At 42.5% G+C, this 18,184-nt stretch overlaps 2 protein-coding genes and 1 long non-coding RNA gene across 9 annotated transcripts in view; 2 read left to right on the top strand and 1 right to left on the bottom strand.

Annotated features, from left to right (window-relative positions):
- The window catches only part of LOC117221217 (uncharacterized), a 41,272-nt gene extending 35,897 nt beyond the window's left edge, over positions 1 to 5,375 (top strand). For both annotated transcript variants that reach the window (XR_013034932.1, XR_004490451.2), the window contains exon 2: positions 2,075 to 5,375. This is a non-coding gene — a long non-coding RNA (uncharacterized LOC117221217). The remainder of the gene's footprint in view (positions 1 to 2,074) is intronic.
- The window catches only part of LOC117221214 (glycogen synthase kinase-3 beta), a 73,625-nt gene extending 65,433 nt beyond the window's left edge, over positions 1 to 8,192 (bottom strand). For 4 of the 6 annotated variants that reach the window (XM_033471980.2, XM_076526834.1, XM_033471982.2 and 1 more), the window contains exon 1: positions 6,922 to 8,192. In XM_033471980.2, coding sequence (XP_033327871.2) covers positions 6,922 to 7,006 — 85 coding nt within the window. In that variant the 5' untranslated portion in view covers positions 7,007 to 8,192. Of the gene's footprint in view, positions 1 to 6,224; positions 6,384 to 6,608; positions 6,627 to 6,921 lie in introns of those variants that run through there. The other 2 variants (XM_033471984.2, XM_033471985.2) reach the window with 2 other exon arrangements.
- Positions 8,193 to 12,551: 4,359 nt separating this feature from the next.
- Positions 12,552 to 18,184, top strand: part of Con (leucine rich repeat protein connectin) — a 618,546-nt gene continuing 612,913 nt past the window's right edge. The window contains exon 1 of the mRNA XM_076526778.1: positions 12,552 to 12,724. The gene's annotated coding sequence lies outside the window, so the exon portion shown is untranslated. The remainder of the gene's footprint in view (positions 12,725 to 18,184) is intronic.

Below are 18,184 nucleotides of genomic sequence, written 5' to 3'. Positions count from 1 at the left end.
AAGCGAAACGGTACCCGCGTCGTCGAGCACCGTTTCCCCGGGTACCCTTAATCGTTATTTAACGAGCCGCGTTCCCGAGCAGGCCACCGGAGACTTTTCGTTCATTCGTCGGCCGAACCGCGCGTCGATCGGAACACGGTTATGTACTCAAGTCGGTCCGCTCCGTCGCTCGGCATCGCGGCGAAAAGCAGCGACCAATAAGAATCGAGTACGGCTGACGCGAGGCGGCCCAGCCAACCGGCGCGCGAATCCCAGCTCCGCACATTGGCGCGGTCGCCTCGCGCCAGCAGAGCTCGCCTCTCATTGGTCACTGTTTTTCGTTAATAACTCGTTAACGGTGCCTCGGAGAAAATTTTTGTAAAGGAAAAAGTTGCTTCGAATGATCCGAGGAACCCGCCACTTTCGGATTGCGAGACATTTTTGGGATACCCTGTATATAGGATACGATAATCTTAATTTAAGTTACTGTTATCTAACGATAAATATTGCCTCCTAATGTCAAAAAAGGAAGCAAAGGAAAAAAGTTAATTAAGTTCGTCGGGACATTGAAAAGAAGCATATTTTTGGCGTCGAATGTAGCGTTCGAAATGTTCGACTATAAATTGTCGTATCTGTTACAATTTACGATCATTTTTATTAATATTTCCACTTTCGAGGGTAATGGACATTTAACAAGCGATAAAAATTGACTGGACATCGATATGAGAGAATCAGGTTTTTGCCAATAAGTCACTAATATCTTCGATCCGGCGCACTGTGCGCCGGTCGCGGGCCACGCTAGAGCCTCCGGATCGCCGAGATTACCGGCGGCGTGGAGGGTGGGGGGAGAGAACAATTGAGTCGTGAAATTTGCGTGTCGCGAGCGGTTTAATATCACGCGGGCATATTGACCCAGATCGCAGCACGTGAGCAGGTAACGTGATCGACCTTCTTCTTCCAGCGCGAACGGCCGAGCGAGCCTCGACCGGAGGCTGCGCCGTCTTCCGTCGGCGACGGAACACGACCGACGAGCGATCCGGGTACCGGATCGCTCTTTTTAAGAAGTTTTTGAATAATATACGCGCGCTGCGCTGCGAAACTGGGTCGGGCTGCGTCGTCGCGGCGATTCGCGACGGAAAAAGGGCTCGTGAAAAGAGCGAAGACAGCGGAGAGGATTTCTAAGATGTTCTCGAATATTTCGAAATCGATGTAGAACGACGACGAATCGGTAGTTAATTACACGGAAAGGCTTGTCATTTATTGGGAATTTCACGATTTTTTAGAATTTTTGTGTAATATTTGACTGTCGCGTTATCCATATGCGGATAATATTATTGTATATTTAATATTAATTATATATATTAATATATAATATTAAATATAAATATATATTAAATATATAATATTAATTATATATTAATATTAAATATATAATATTAATTATATATTAATATTAAATATATAATATTAATTATATATTAATATTAAATGTATAATATTAATTATATACTATTTCTAGAGTGATGTGCAAACGTGACTGTAACACACGTTCAAAACACAACCACTTTTTAAAAACTGAATCGAACGATTTCAATTCTTCCGAAATTTCAGACCGACTAAATATCAAAGATTTAGATTGTATAAAACTTTCGAGATATGGCATAAAAAAAATATATAAATACTGTAATATATATAATATATATGATATTAATATAAATAGTATAATATAATATTAACATAATATATATTGTATAATATATAACATACATATATTAATTTTATATATTTTATTTATAATTATATATTTTACTATAATATATATTAATATTATATATATTTATTTAATTAGATATAACATAATATCAATATAATATATAATAATTAATATAATATAACATTATAAAATAATATAATTTTATATATTTTATTTATAATATATATTATACTATATTTATAATTATACATTTTACTATAATATATATTAATATTACATACATTTATTTAATTAAACATAACATAATATCAATATGATATATAATAATGAATACAATATAACATTATAAAATAACATAAATATGTTTACGAAAATTTCCAGTGTCACGAAGAAGAAGAATCGAAGGTTCAAGGACTCGCCCAACGCGCCTTCGGCGACACTAATTACCGCGGTCACGCCCGATGCCGCGACGGTTTCGGGTCGCGTCTAATACGAAGCTTCTCATTAAGTCAGCGCGTGGAAGACGACATCGTGCGACTGGCAGCATGAGAGGACGTCGACGGCTCGCCGACGAAAAACTTCCTCGATTTATTTGGCTTTTGTTCGCAGCGAACGTTCGTGCGAACGACGACGCGTGTCACAACGCGGCGCCCAGGATATTGACCCAGTTTTCCTGGTGCGCCGGGCACCACCACCGTGTGCCACCCATGAATGTGTCATACGATCATTTCGAGCTGATGCGCCCGCAGCCCCTCCGGAGAGCATGAATTTTTTAAATCGGCCGGCCGCCGCGACTCCGCCGCCGCCTTTTTCGTTACTCGAAATGCGGGCCTCGCCCGGGCTCCCGTGATCGCACCGCCGCGAAAGGAACACCGTTTTATCGTTGGAACTTCGATAAAACGATTGGTTCGAATATTTAGCGAAGCGGGGCTCGCGCGATTTTCGCGAAAAGAAACGAAAGAGAAATAACGAATAATGTGGCTAGAAGTCTGCGATGGGTTGAACATTATTTATGAAAATGTTCATCTTCAGTGATTGTTTGAAGGAAAAATTGCTATATGGAATTTTAAAGCAAAGCCAAGGATTATTATTTATCTGAATAAAATGTGTAAAATGATGAAATTGATTTCTTATTTATAAATAGAATTTTAATTGTTTATTAATTATCGTTTAATTGCTTATTATATTTCACAAGTTCTTCGATAATAATAAATGGACGTTGATATTTATTACGCGATAAACAAAAGCGAGAATTACAATAAATAACCATTCACTTGCAAAATTAATTTACAGAATTTCCATTTTATAATATACAACGAGAAGCGCACGTTATTTACTCGTTTTTCCCCAAAATCCAAATGAAAAATAACATTTCATTTGCAATAAATTATTTGTAAAGTCATTCAAATAATTCTTGAATCGAATAAAAAGTCTAATTATCACTCGCAAATAAAACATTAATTCACCTTGTATAACTCTGTATTGAATAAATAACGAGTTATTTATTGCTGAAAATAAAATTTTCCCAACTCCGTGCATGCCTGACGTTTTTATCTATCAACACTACCGCGTGAACTTTGGACCCGTCCGTAATTGCAAGTTCGTCTTTTCCAGTGGCTCTCGAGCAAGGAAACGTTTCGTCGCTGGGAAATTTCAGCGGCGAGAAGAAAATGGCGAAGAAGAATCGACGACCTCCGAACCGCCGGAATGTCCCACCGGACCGGCGCCCCCCACCCCCGAACTGCAACGGGACAGCGTTGCATTTGAATAGGATTTCCACGAGGGAGGAGGGTTTTACGACCGCCGGGCGTCTCGGCGTGAAGCGAAGTCTAGGGAAAGAGACTTCGGAAAATTCCACCGGGAATACATCGGATAAATATTGCTGATTCGATTCGATACCTTTTTTTGTTCGATTCACCGGCGGGGGACAGAGGAACAAACCGTAAGAGAAACTCTCGGCCGTGGATAATCGAACTAATCACCGGGGAGGCACCACCGTTGGCATAATTAATTGTCCAACCGGAGCGTAAAGGGGAAAACAAGGATCGGTGTAATCATCACCCACGGCGTGCAATTCGTTTATGCAATTACGTAAATTGATTAGGTAACAAAGCGTTCTATATACCGGCCGCGCGCAGCCAGGAGGATCGAAGTTAATCCGATTCACGGAGTTTAATCCCAGGAACGGCGGCGGCCGTACGCGGCGAAGGTGACGAATTTCAACGCTGGCAGAAAAATTACGTGCCAGCGCGGCGGCACACAGGGGGCACGATTGCGGTTGCGGCGGCTCGGACGCGCAGCGGAGCTGCGCGTGGATCGAATGCCCGCCAAAAATCCGATGCGCGTAAGGCAGCCCGATCGAAACAGCGTCGATATTAACCTTCCTATATCGGCCGCCGATTGACGAGAATCGAGACCCGAAGGCTCTTTATTTCGGGCGTGACCCGATATAGGCGAAAGCCCGCATTAAACATTAACATTGTCGAGTCGGTTGCTTTTTCAACTGCGACATTGAACAATAGAGAGCCGTTAATCGTCCGAACGAGCCGCAACGGACGTTCATAACGCGTATAGAAATTATATCAGCGCGTCCTTCGGCCGCCGAGATTATTGGCTGTGCGTATCGATAACGTGCCGCCGACAAACACATTTTTTCTCTAAGGAATTCGCGCAGAAACGCACTGCCGTTCGAATTTTCCGGGCTCCGAGGGTTTCCCAATTATTCCGAATTTCTTAATTAATTTATTCCGGACCTCGAATTTCATCCTCGACAAATGCATCAATTCACTTCGAAATTACTTCGATTAACCTGAAACACATCGTTCGGTCGCACGGAAGAAAAGACTTTCTGGAAGCCGTTAAGGACGGGATTACGATTTTACGGAATCCGATGCAAGATGGCTACGCGGCGAGCATTCTGATTTTTCCTTTCTCGCCGTGTTACGGAGTCCCCTTTATTGTGCCCCGGGACCGAAGAGGATATTATACCTGAAATTCGGAAGGGACTAGAAAGGGCGTATCCCAAATTTCAGGCAGATGACACGACCCGATTGTTCACCGCTATGAACCACACCTCGTAAATTTCTTCCCCCGGGAGATTATGTTTTCCCGGGTATACCCGAGTCGGTCCGAAGGTCCTGCGCATATATTTTGTGAAAACCGCGCGCGTTCGTGATTTACAATCGGAAAGAAAACTTTCTTGTCTCCTTGGCTGAAGTTCCAATATCTCTAATCACACTGCGAATATTTGTCCCGACAGAGATAAAATGGTAGCCTGAACCGGGAAAGTGTTTTTGTGTTATGACAAAGAAAGAACCGGGAACGGTTTGCACAATTGTCTACGAGTCACAGTATTTCAACATCAGGGTTCGATAGAGATTAAAGCACGTTCGTTTGATAAAGTGAGTGTTTAGGATTAGTCTAGACGATTACTTTCCGAGTGGAGCTGTGATAGAGCTTTCAACGCTTGGAAAGTTCCATGCGAGTCGAGTTCGTCATAGAATTTACCTAGGATTAAATAGACGTTGTCCTAATTACATGAACGGTTGTAGTCGTGGAACATTGTAATTGCGTTAACTGTGAGATTTATCTCTATAGGTACGAATAAATAACTGTGTAACTAAAAACTATGTATGTATCTAAATAAACAATTTGTCTAAGTGACAGTTAAACTTAAAAGCAACCATGCCGTAACAAACGAATTCGTTATTTTCAGCGATAAGCTACTAATAGCACTAATGCTGGCAAAAGTTAACTGCTCCATTAAGTTCTATTTTTCACCACCTGTCGTTATCCTTTGTTTCTATAGAAGTGACGGGCTATTATTATAAAAAGACTTGCTCCGAATTAACAGCTGTAAACCGTTCTCCTGTCATTCGCATAGTATTATCGTAACGCTTTGGAACACATCTTTCAACGCTCCACACCTTCGCTGTGCATATACCACAGGATTTCGGGAGGCAATACAGAGAACATTGCGAATCTGTTCGTTCAATCTGCGTTCATCGATACATTTCAGAAATCGAATGCCACTCCTTTCTACAGTACCGTTTAACACAGTATCGTACAAGTGGAATCCGTAGCGAACAGCAATCGATTGCTTGCTAACGGTGCATAAAGTACATTCGAACGTCTTCTGCGTTCGAATGGAGCCTGAATCGACAGCTGACAATAAGTGCAGGCTTGTACCGACCAAACGGTTGCCTCGAAACTCTCGACAAGTACAATACAATCAATCCTTGCCAATCCATCCATCGGACATATTATTGACACGAACGCTATCCTGAGCCTACAACGTTCCTAAACTATAAAATCCAGTCTCATGCAATCAACAAGGATAATCGAACATGCCAACATCGTACTACAGTTAGCTCTCCGGTTCAAACTGGTCACACCTTACTGAACAATTTGTCCGCTGCCAGAGGTGTTTCATGCAGCCTCTGGTGAGCAACACGCTACTACGTTACCCGGTCGTCTAAACAGTGAAAAGAACGATCTCCGGGGCGGTAATTTGGCCGAATACAATGTTTACCGTTCGGCGTGCACATCCGACATCACGATACACATAATCTTGACTGGAGGATCGTCATCACCCGGGGAAAACCGACGGCCACGACGGAACGTTCGTAAAACGTGAAACAGCGTAACGACGGACTACTGTCTGGCAGGACGGCGAAGTGGCGCGTTCTGGTCGACGAGCAGCGTCGCGTTTTCACCAGGTCACAGCGGAGGGACCGCGCGAGCCGTCGGACACACTCGCGACACGCGTACCGCGTAAACATCGAATTCAGCCGGAAGCCGCTAAAATAGAGAGGCAGAAGAATCGCGACAGGAAGGTGTATCTAAAGCGGCAGAGCATCGGGCAGAGAAAGAAGAAGAAGAAAGGAAAAGAAAAAAAAGGAATAATCCCCCCTACCCTCTTCCTCGGGCAGCCGCTCCATCGCCTTCCCAAGAGTAACCCAGGCACTCGCACGCAGACGCACAGCTCTGCATTCGGAGACGGACAGGCAGGCGAGAGCGAGCAAGCGCGAGGCGGCGAGAGAAAGAGCGCGCGCGGCGGGAGGGGAGACTCGAAGGGTGGGAGGCGTCCTGGCGGAGGAGGCAGAGAACGCGCGCGCGAGAGAGAGAGAGAGAAAGAGAGAGGGAAGGAAGAAGCAAGAACGGAGGGGAGAAGCCTCGAGAGAGTCGAAAGCTGTTCTAGAGGTTAAGGCACGTCCTACGGTACTCACTGCTGATCTTCATGCCGCCCAGGGGCGGATTCGTGTGCACCTTGTTGCCCTCGGCGAATGAGGTAGTCCTCGGTCGGCCGCTCATCCTGAAATCGTTTTCACCGGCTCCTCCACCTGACACCGAGGTCTGGAGTATGCCGCCTCTGGTTCCGCTGGCCGCCGCCTCGGCTGGCCGTGCCACTTCCTCCTCCTCCTCTTCGCGAACGCCTCACGTGAAGATAGCCAGGAACGCTTTGCCGTCGTCGTCGTGGCCGTCGTCGTCCTCTTCGTCGTTCTCGTCGTTGTTGACACCACCTCGGACATCAATGACAACACGAACGATAATCACATCGCACGCACGCATACACGTCCGCACGGCTCGGTTATTTTATATATTACGCCACGGCCGTGCTCGATCGACGGATCAAGGGAGAGAAAGAGAATGGAGAGAGAGAGAGAGAGAGAGATGGGACTGTGCACGGACAGAAAGAGGAAAAGCGAGAGAGAGAAAGAGAGAGAGAGAGAGAGAATTGGTGTGAGCGATAGAAAGAGAGAGAAAAGAAGGGCGGGAGGGAGAGTAGGAAGAATAGAAGGGAGGGAAGAGCGAGCAAAGCGCGCGCAAGATCGAGAAAGAAGAAATTACGGAGAACCGTGGTTAGGAACGGTGACGATTAGATGATCAATGGTGACGCCAGAAATGGAAGAAAGGAAGAAGAAACGTTTTTGCGCCGAGAACGATTTTTTTCTTTTTTCCGTACACTCCCGACACTTCCTTCCTACGAGCGATACGCTCTCGTATATACCCGTCGATGGTGGTCGCCTGCTGGCGATGGCAGCGACTCTCTCACGAATCAACGTTTCGTCGCGATGGAACGAAGCGCGCACACCAGGGGTTATACACACTACCTCTGTTCGCACCAGAGGAGCGAGCACGTTTGACCGACAGGCGTTCGTTCGGCTGTACGATATACGTTTCCAACACGATCCTCTCTTTTCTCTTGTCCAAGCGAAATATGTCCACCGGCGGCCCACGATAACCGCGCCGGTGGCGTCCAACTACGCGGCGAATTGACACAATTTACGACAATCTTTCCGTATTGGCCGCCGCTGTCAAGGAGTATATCGCGGACCGAGAGGCGCGCTTCTAACTACCTAATAGCCTGGACGAGGGCGCGGAGCGTCGCGGAGAGCTGTGTCGCCGCGAGGGGCGGCGGGGGCCGACGTTTTCGGAACGGTTCGTACGGTCTCGCGAACAGCGGAGGCAGCCACACCACCGCACTCTCGTCTAGCCTTCTTATATAGCGCGACTACGCGACGGTCTGGCTCTGCTCTGTGACGGGTCGGATTTCTTCGTCGTTACCGACCTATGCGCCTCGCCGTCGCCGATGAATTTTGTATCCGTTCGACGACAACGCCTCCGACAATGGTTGTCGGTTGCTTCTTCTCTAGCTCTGCACCGCGGTCACTCGCGCTCCGTTTTTCTTCTGCCCGTTCTTTCCCCTGGCTCTCCGTTTCTCTTTTTCGGCCTAACGGCGCAGTGAGTTCGCCTGTCTCTGTTCGTTCTTTCTTTCCTTCTTCTCCTCCTTTCTCTTCCCCTTGCGCGCTCCGCCGTCTTCCTCTCGCTCTCACTCGCGCTCCCGTACTCTTTTCGGAGGGCGCGGGGGGAAGCGCTACCGCCTCACCTCCTCCACACCGCCGCTCTTTCTCGCCCGCTCGCTCTGTCTCTCTCGGCGTTACGTTGAATCGGTGTTCACGGTCCTCGTCGCTCTTTCACGCGCTTCACGGGCTCCTCAGGCTCGACGTTGTCGACTTGCCAGGCTTGTGCACAACATTTCGCCGCCGTTGGGCGCTAAGCTACGCAAAGGAAACGACCGGGGGCCCCCCTGACGCCGACATGGACGTCCTTCCTCGTCGCGGACGTCGCCGTCGTCCGTGTCGTCGTTGCTCGAAGGGGAGGTCGTCGTCGCCGCCGCCGTCGTCCGTGTCGTCGTCGTCGTCGTTGTTCCACCTCCGCTTTCGACGGCCGTGAAATCACTATGCGATCGAAACGACGCCTCCGTACCCCAGCGCCGGGCAACGGGTCCAGCCGCGAACTTGTTCTTCCTGACGGTATTAATCCTAGACGATCGACGACTTCTCTTTCCTCGCCGTGCACGGGAACACCACACCAGCTACGAATTTTTCGAAGCCTCCTCAGACATTGACCCGTTCGGGCGAGATCGGGCCACTCGAGTGGCGGCGGACATTGCCGAAAGTGACGTCAGCAACACCCCGCCCTGCCCCTTGCCCAGCGAACGATCCGTGCGGCAAGTGGGATGCCGCGTTCTTTGTAGACCGCCGCGCCATCTTGCGGCTGCTTCGCGCACCGACCCGAGTCACCGGCAAATTCGAACGAGAATTCGACGTCGTTGGCGACGTTGTCGATGCGTGTCAACGAATCGTTACGGAATTTACGTTGAGATATAAAATATATGTTTGTGGTTCGAGTGTTTGTTCGTCTTCGTCGCGGTTGATGAAAAGTCACCGTGGTCTTTCTAACGTTTCATTGGCTGGTCACGCGTCGTTTCTATCTGGTCTACCAATCAGAAAATTCTATGCATTGCCAAACGAATGGTATTGCGATAATATTATTTATTTTTATTTTTATTATTATAAAACGCTTCTCGTGTTTTTTTTCTTTCGCTTGTTACACAGGTGTTTTATGCTTTTGATCAGCAATATTTTCGAATTCGCCATTCTATTGATATGCGTCGTATTCGGTTTCGAACGATCGCAGCGACATCTACGCTTCCTATGATCGGCGTCGGATTCATTTTCCAGCGCGGCGAAGATGTTGGCGCAGTTACAATTTAATTGCTAGCTTTACGGAGGTATTTACTTTCCTCATTGTCGATCTCCGGTGTATTTTCTGTAATCAGACAAACGCGTTAGCCAATTGTTGATCTGCTTAAATGCCGGTTAAATTTTTTTAGTTCATTTAAAATAATTCTAAATGATAAATAATGCTTCAGGTGAAATATAAAACGGTATAACATTGGGAATATTATTAATTTATTTAAGCAGAATTTTGTATAAGATTGTATTCGTACAGATTTTATGAAACAACAATTATTAATCTTGAATGTAGCATAATAGCAGATAGTAGGTAATTAACAGTTTTGCTCTGTTGCTCTTAAGAGAGGACATCTGAGTGCAAAGGGTTAAATTCTAGCATTGTCAAATTAATCTATGAAAATAAAAATTCAAAAAAATATCTGCAGTCTAATTGCGGTTGTAATTTAATATTAAAGTAATTTAATTTGTAATTTATATTGAATTTGTATATATATAATATATTTGTAATTTATATTGTAATTTGTAATTTAATATTGAAGTAATAAAACTGAACGCAATTGTAATGAAGCGAATTTTTGTCTATATTATTGATGTGAGTCTTGTTGTGCACAGACAAAGAATAAGAGTAAATCTATCATCTTATTAGTCTGCAGATGTTCATGCAATTTATAATAGTTTCGCTATGTAGAATAAAAATTCACACAAATTTCATATCGTTACAGTTATCTTCTTTACCGATCTTGAGATTCGAGACTGATCAGAGCGCCCTCTTCCCGTGGACGTCCGTCGTTTGATGAACTATTCACTCAAGTAGCATTAAAGGATAAGCAAAATAAATAAGTTTATATTCATGTTAATTTCGGTGCTTATTGTGTGCAAATATCTCTCCAACGGTTCGAAAGTTGTAACGGTGTCGTAATTTGTCTCACGATTTACCAATCCGGACCCTTGAACAGGGTTTTCCCGGCTACGGTATACCTGCGCAGGTATACCTGTTGCCGTTGAAACACTATCGACTGCCTGCTTCTGTGGGAGTAGTAGTGTTCTTCCTGGATCCCGTTTGTTTCTTCGAGTGTTCAGAATTCAGAAGGGTTCGTCGATTATATTTTAGTTACGGCTAGCGAACCAACCACAGACACGTTCAGAATTAATGAAATTATTAAAGAATTTCTTTGTAATGACGTGAGAAATTTTAAATGCGTTTTCCTCGAATATCATATTTTTGAAACTGGCTGATATCTTAAGTTCTAATTTGTTCATATTTGTTCTTATAATAATTGATATTTTGAATTTTTATGTTTAAAGTTTAAGAGCATATTGTAATTACAATATAATGTAATATAATGTAATATAATATAATATAGTATAATATAATAATATAATAATATAATATAGTATAATATAATAATATAATAATATAATATAGTATAATATAATAATATAATAATATAATATAATATAATATAAATATACATAAATATATACAATGTCTGATCACTTACATTAATTTTATTTGAAAAAGTGACTTAATATTTTATAGGATAATCTGTTCGACTAGTAATGAAAAAGTAGTATAATCTAAACTAGTAATTAAAAATATGGGCGACAAGTAAAATATTTTTAAACAAATGTTGCAGGGTATCGATGATCAGATTTGACGCAAATTTGTATTTGCACTTCAACGAAACAATTTATTCTTACTTGTTGTTATTTCTGGGTATAATCTTCGATTTCTTTCTTTTGTGTAGTAAAATAGGGGTGAGTCACAAATGTCGGCGTGGGACACGAAAAATCCCGTTACCGTTCGACGAGTAACCGTACTTCGAGGGTTTAAAATGTACAAAGTCTCGTCGTAAAGATTAGAAAAGGTTTTACGAGTACAAAGGGCATTCTACGGGCAAAAATTTATTTATGACTCGAGTGTCAGTTGTAGAGAGTATTTTATATTATATTTTATATATTATATATATTATATTTTATATTTTATATATATATTATATATATAATATATAATTAATATAATTATATTTATAATTATTATTAATATAATTATATATATTATATTTTATATTTATTATTTATTTGAGAGTATTTGCTCCCCGAGTGTCAGTGGTCGTCGCCTTCCACCGTAGCCTTGCAGCATTATTTCAAAATATGTAGAATCTACCGTGAAGACAACGAATAAAACGAATTAATTCGTAATTAATTTAATTTGTAAAGTGTTAATACTATTGGGTTGGCAACTAAGTAATTGCAGATTTCAGTTATAGATGTCTCTCACTCCCACATAGAATAGTTTTCATAGTTGCCGATTGTCGGCAACTATAGAAACGTGATGAAATATTTTATGTTACTGGCAAGCTGTGACTGCAACCAATGTACCGTTCTGTCTATCGCACAGAAATTCAAAGCAGCACAATCTCTTTCACTACACCGAATTTTACCAATACGTGCAGCTGTAACGAAAACCTAAAAAATAACAACAATTACAGAACCGAAACGGAAACCAATATATCTCACACAACAATTCGAAACAGTTGTCTTCGGAACCTCTTCAATCCTCGCCGCAAAATCTCTGTAAATTCCAAAAAAGAAATAACTACTAGTTCAGTCGCTGATAAAATAGTTTCCTGCAGCGGCAGGCGTCGGTACGAGCGGTGCCTGTCGCCCGCCGTGGGCAGAGACCTGCACGACCGACGTCGGCCGGGAGATGCCGCCAGGCCCGTACAGCCATCTGGTGTCGATCCGGCGTAAACAGGATCACGCTGCGAAGAGGCTCCCCACTCTGAATCCTTTGGCAGTCACCAAAGCGCGGGCTAAGGTTCAAGTTGCATTTTAGATGCGAACGAATGCACATCGTTTTCGGTTAGTGGTCGTGCGAGCTAAGTTTCGTGAAACTTTCGAGAGCATCGGTCACGGTGTGATTGGATCCGGTTGTGTGCCAGTTTGTGAGATCCATCGTGGTTGGACTCCCGCGGCCGCGACACCGGTAAGTTCTCTCCAAGGAAAAAAAATGTCAAAGGTTATGATCGTTCGCCGGGCGGTGACGTTTGACAGGTGCGTTGACATCCGGCGCGAGTCAACGGCACGCATCGTCACCGACGATGTTTCTCTTCCCCCACCCCGTCGTTTTTTGGTTACAGTGTGACACGTTATTACGATATTTCGATGGGATTTCCGGCGTGATCGCGTATTATCGGGGCACGCTTTCGCGGTGGACGCACCGCCCCCGTTAAATTGCACGTGGAATTGAAACACGGAGGCGAAGTACATCCGGCATTATGTGTGATTGCTTCAAAGGAGGGCGAATCATGCAATTCGTATTAACGTTCGCTTTCCTCGGAGACAACGGAAATTAGACCAATGACACGCGTTCCCGAGCTACGTGTGCGTGTACTCTTGTTGTACCGCGTGTCAACGCGCAAACACGACCGCGTGAGATCTTTCTTTCCCGCGTGATTCCAGTTGGCGATCTTAATCCTTTTTCTTAACTCGAAGCCATTTTAACTCCGTAAATCGAAATTAATTTTTCCGACTTATGGTATTTCCATTTTATGCGACAATATAAATATTGATAATATAATATATATATTATATTATCAATACAAATATTTATTATCTAAATATTTAGATAATATTGATTATTATATATCAATATAAATATTTAAATATTATATTGTCGCATATATATATATAGATAGATATTATATATTATATATATTATATATAATTTAATATATTTGATAATATAAATATTATTTTGGAACGTGATGTAACAATTTTAGCGGCGCCTCTCGACTGCAAAGGGTTAATTCACTTTTAACGTGACACTGTTAATTAAACCCGCGTGTGATCGATGCGATACCAATGAACAGATTACGTCAGGCTGATTTATGCGATTTTTCATTACCGTTGTTTCTATTTACATAGGCGACCTGTAATTCTTAAGGTAGCACATGCTGTTTTACACGACCGATTGTTAGTTTCTTCCGCCTCTGTTGTTCGCTCTGCGGTATCGCGTCGGACGAGTTGCGAGGATTATAAACATAACCTTCTAAATGTGGATATATTATATTAATATTAATATTAATTGTTAATGCAATGTATTATACCAATAGAAGAATTCAATGTTATTTTATTTCTAAAAGAAATTACATTACAAATTATACATATTTATAATTATATGTATGGCATAATTTATAATGTAATTTCTTTTAGAAATGAAATAAAATTTAATTCCTTTATTGTCGTTATCTCTCTCTCTCACTCAATCTCTCTCTCAATTTCTCTTTCGAATTCTCTCTCTCTCTCTCTCACTTTCTCACAAGCTCAATTTCTCTCCCTCTCCCCCCCCCTCTCTCTCTTTCTGTGTGTGTGTGTGTGTGTCTAGATTTCCATAACTGTTCTTAAATTACATTTTGTACACTTCTGGTCGACTGACAAATAAATAATAACAGCAACAACAACAATTATATTCGTCGTTACGCTTTCAAAATTTAATATAATATATATTATATATATATTATAAAATATAATATTATAACATAATAATAATATATAATATTATTATATTATATATTATTATTATATATATATATATATATATATTTATATATAATATATATTATTTTTTATAATAAATACATATTCGACTTCGAAACCGTTTCTTTCTAACCTCTCCCCCCTCATAAATCCAAATAATTACCAGGCCACTTACCTGCAACATCGCGTAACACGAGCCGGAGATTACGCGGCCGCGTCTGCCTGCGATAAACAGGGATAGTTTGTTGTTCCAACGGGGCAACAAGGAAACACGATCCTCGGGCGCATAGGCCACGGTGGACCGTGAGGGGTGGGGGTGGGGCGGAGAGACGGCCGGCGCGGCGTCTCCTAATAACCGGGTGTATTTAATTATCCAGGAAAACATCGGCCATTCCGCGCGAATATTATCGCCGTTATAATGTGATAAATTCATGCCGGGCCCAAGCCGAGTCGAGAGCCGAGAGCCGGCCACGGTTGTTCGCCGGATCGCGAAAGTCACGTATCAGCCGTTAGCTCGCCTCCTACGCGTACGCGCGGCCGCTCGTTAAAAAGGATTAATATAAACGATTACGTTATCAAACCGGCCGGGGTGTGAAAGGTATTATACGGGGACGCGGCCCGTGCGACACAATGTCGCCGAGAAGTTCTCGGCGGCGGCTTTATCCGGCCGCGTTATCTTGCCTCGGCCAAATTGTTTTAGCGACGAAAAGTTCGCCGGAAGTTCGCCGAACGGTGAGAAAGAGAGGGGGGTGGAGGCGACAGGAAACGACTGCGTTAACTGCCTCGCAGAACCGAGCCGAGCTGTACGCGGGACCACGGCCGCGTTAATAGCGCGCCGCGAGAACCCAAGGCAAAGTTTCCGCGGCGCTGGCCGAGCGGGCTCTGGCGGCCGCGTCGAAAAATTAGTAGGCCGAGAGGGAGGGAGGGAGGTGGCGCGCGCATCCGGTTGCTCCCGGCATGTTCCGGCCGACGCGCGAGAACTCGCGGATTATCGCATATTATCGGCCGCGGCCGCGTCCGCGAGGAATCCGTAACGCGAGAGCCGATCCGCCTATAATCCATGGAAGCCGTGCCGACATTAAATTACTGGCCGAATTGATTCGCGTATTCGATCGCCGTATAACCCGGCCGCATTACCGGCCGCAGCAACCGGCGCGCGACGGCGCGATTTATTTGGAAATCGTAACAATGCCGTTTTCATTAAAAGCCGGCCGGCCGGCCGGTCGGTCGCCGGCGAAAGGCCGGTTGCCTACTGTCAATGGGCTGCGCACAACGTTCTGCGCAACGTGTACGTGTCCCCACCGCCCCGTGCATACGCCACCGGCGCACGCTGTACAGACGTGCCGTGCTATCTATGCGGGGAAATATGGTTTCGTTACATTGCGACGCGACTGTTTGGACACTGTTCCGCAACCGTTATCGACGTCGCAACGTTCCCGAACAATATATATTGAATTGGCTTCTATGGTGCTTGTGGAAAATCTATCTGAAGTGTGTATATGCAATGACGCCGCGAAGCCTGATACACGCTCTCGCCCAAGATACTGCAACAGCTGTCAGTATTGTCGAACGTCGAGCGCGATTCCACGATGTTTCGAATTCGATTCGTTTCGGGTTTTTTTCGACGCAGTCGTGTTTTATGATATGACCTTCTTTTTGGAATTGAGAGAAATAAATGCGATCATTTTGAGCTTCGGGGAATTAATTGAGATGAATTGAATGCGAACGTTCTTCGACTCTAACCTAACTAACAATAGGGTCGGTTTATATAGGCCATCTGTTGGTGTCTTTTCGAAATTGGAATATAATGGAATATAATGGAATAAAATGCGAATATAGTGGAATATAATTGAATATAATGGAATATAATGGAATTATGATGGAATTATGATGGAATATAATGGAATATAATGGAATAAAATGCGAATGTAATGGAATATAATGGAATTATGATGGAATATAATGGAATTATGATGGATTATAATGGAATATAATGGAATGAAATGCGAATATAATGGAATATAATGGAATAAAATGCGAATATAGTGGAGTATAATGGAATATGATGGAATAAAATGCGAATATAATGGAATATAATGGAACATAATGGAATATAATGGAATGTAATGAAACATAATGGAATATAATGGAATATAATGGAATATAATGGAACAAAATGTGAATATAGTGGAATATAGTGGAATATAATGGAATATAATGGAATATAATGGAACATAATGGAATATAGTGGAATATTGTGGAATATTATGGAATATTATGGAATATTATGGAATATTATGGAATATTATGGAATATTATGGAATATTATGGAATATTATGGAATATTATGGAATATTATGGAATATTATGGAATATTATGGAATATTATGGAATATTATGGAATATTATGGAATATTATGGAATATTATGGAATATTATGGAATATTATGGAATATTATGGATTATTATGGATTAATATGGAATATTATGGAATATTATGGAATATTATTCAATATTATGGCATATTGTTGAATATTACGGAATATTATTGAACGTAATGGAATATAACGAAATATAATGCTCACATATAAGGCTCACCTTTCCCCTCGCCCGCAATTAATACGTCCAAAATAGTCTCTCGCGCGGCGACTTGATAACGCGCACAAATCAGTGCAACGTGCCTGCTCATATTCCCGCGAAGGAACGCACCGCTCGAACGCTATTATCTTTTCTATCGCATCCCCGGGTCTCTCTATTCCGCGTCGGCTTTATATCCTCTATCGGCCACGTATCACCTACCTACCTACCTACCTACCTCCGATATCTTTTTCCGCGACGATTCTCGCTGGCACTGTCTCGTCATAAAAGAGTTTCTCACGTCTGCCACGCCGAATTGCATCAGTATCTCGTCTCCCTATCCGTCGCGGCACAATGGGAAGACGAGCATGCAAAGTATAGCGAACGGCGAGGCTGCGTGGGCGGGGAGGGGCAGGGAGAGGGGGGACGTAGAAGAATTAGTAACGTAGAAGGAGGAAAACGAGTGGCTTTTCGGGCGATGCCGCGCCCCCCTCCCCCGATCTCGCGTTTTCGCACCCTAACGAGATTTCAACGGGCACTTTAGGACGCCGTTGGAAATCTTTTGAAACGGCACCCAGCGTATTGTCGCCGCGCGAGTCTCGCTTGGCTCCGCGCGTCTCTGATTCGTGACCACGCTTTCGATTTGTTTTACTCTCATTGCCTCGGCATCCCCGTTTTATATCGGCCTGGCCAATAAGCTCGCGCGGATTTCGACGCACGAATGAGCAGAGATCTTTTTTGTACGGAAAGAAATATATTTATTCAGTTTTCTCCGTTGCTTTTTGGCAATAGTCACGCATTTTTCGGTGCGTGATGTTATGTATATATTTTAGATTGTATATTTATTTATATATTATATATTATATGCAATATTATGCAATATTATATACTATATACAATATTATACAATATTCTATATTGTATATTATATATTATATATTATATACAATACTATACAATATTATACAATATTGTATATTATATAGAATATTATACTATATTATATATTATATTTTATATATATATAGTAATATATGTATAAAAAATATATTGTTGTAAAATGACCTAGTCACATATGTGTAATGATGACTAGGTCAAGTCAAAAATTCTGAGGAGACGTTATTAGAACTTGCGGATTTCTTTATATTATTTATATATATTATAATCATAAATTATATATTATATGTTATATATTATCATATATTATTTATTATTATATATGATATATCATCATATATTAAATATTATCATATATTACATACTACCATAAATTATATATTATGTATTATTACGTATTATATATTGTCATATATTATTTATTATTATATAT

Source organism: Megalopta genalis, chromosome 16 (assembly GCF_051020955.1).
Source record: "Megalopta genalis isolate 19385.01 chromosome 16, iyMegGena1_principal, whole genome shotgun sequence".
In the NCBI taxonomy this organism is placed as follows: domain Eukaryota; kingdom Metazoa; phylum Arthropoda; class Insecta; order Hymenoptera; family Halictidae; genus Megalopta; species Megalopta genalis.
The sequence above is the reverse complement of the archived record's forward strand: the minus strand, read 5'-3'. Positions and strand labels throughout refer to the sequence as shown.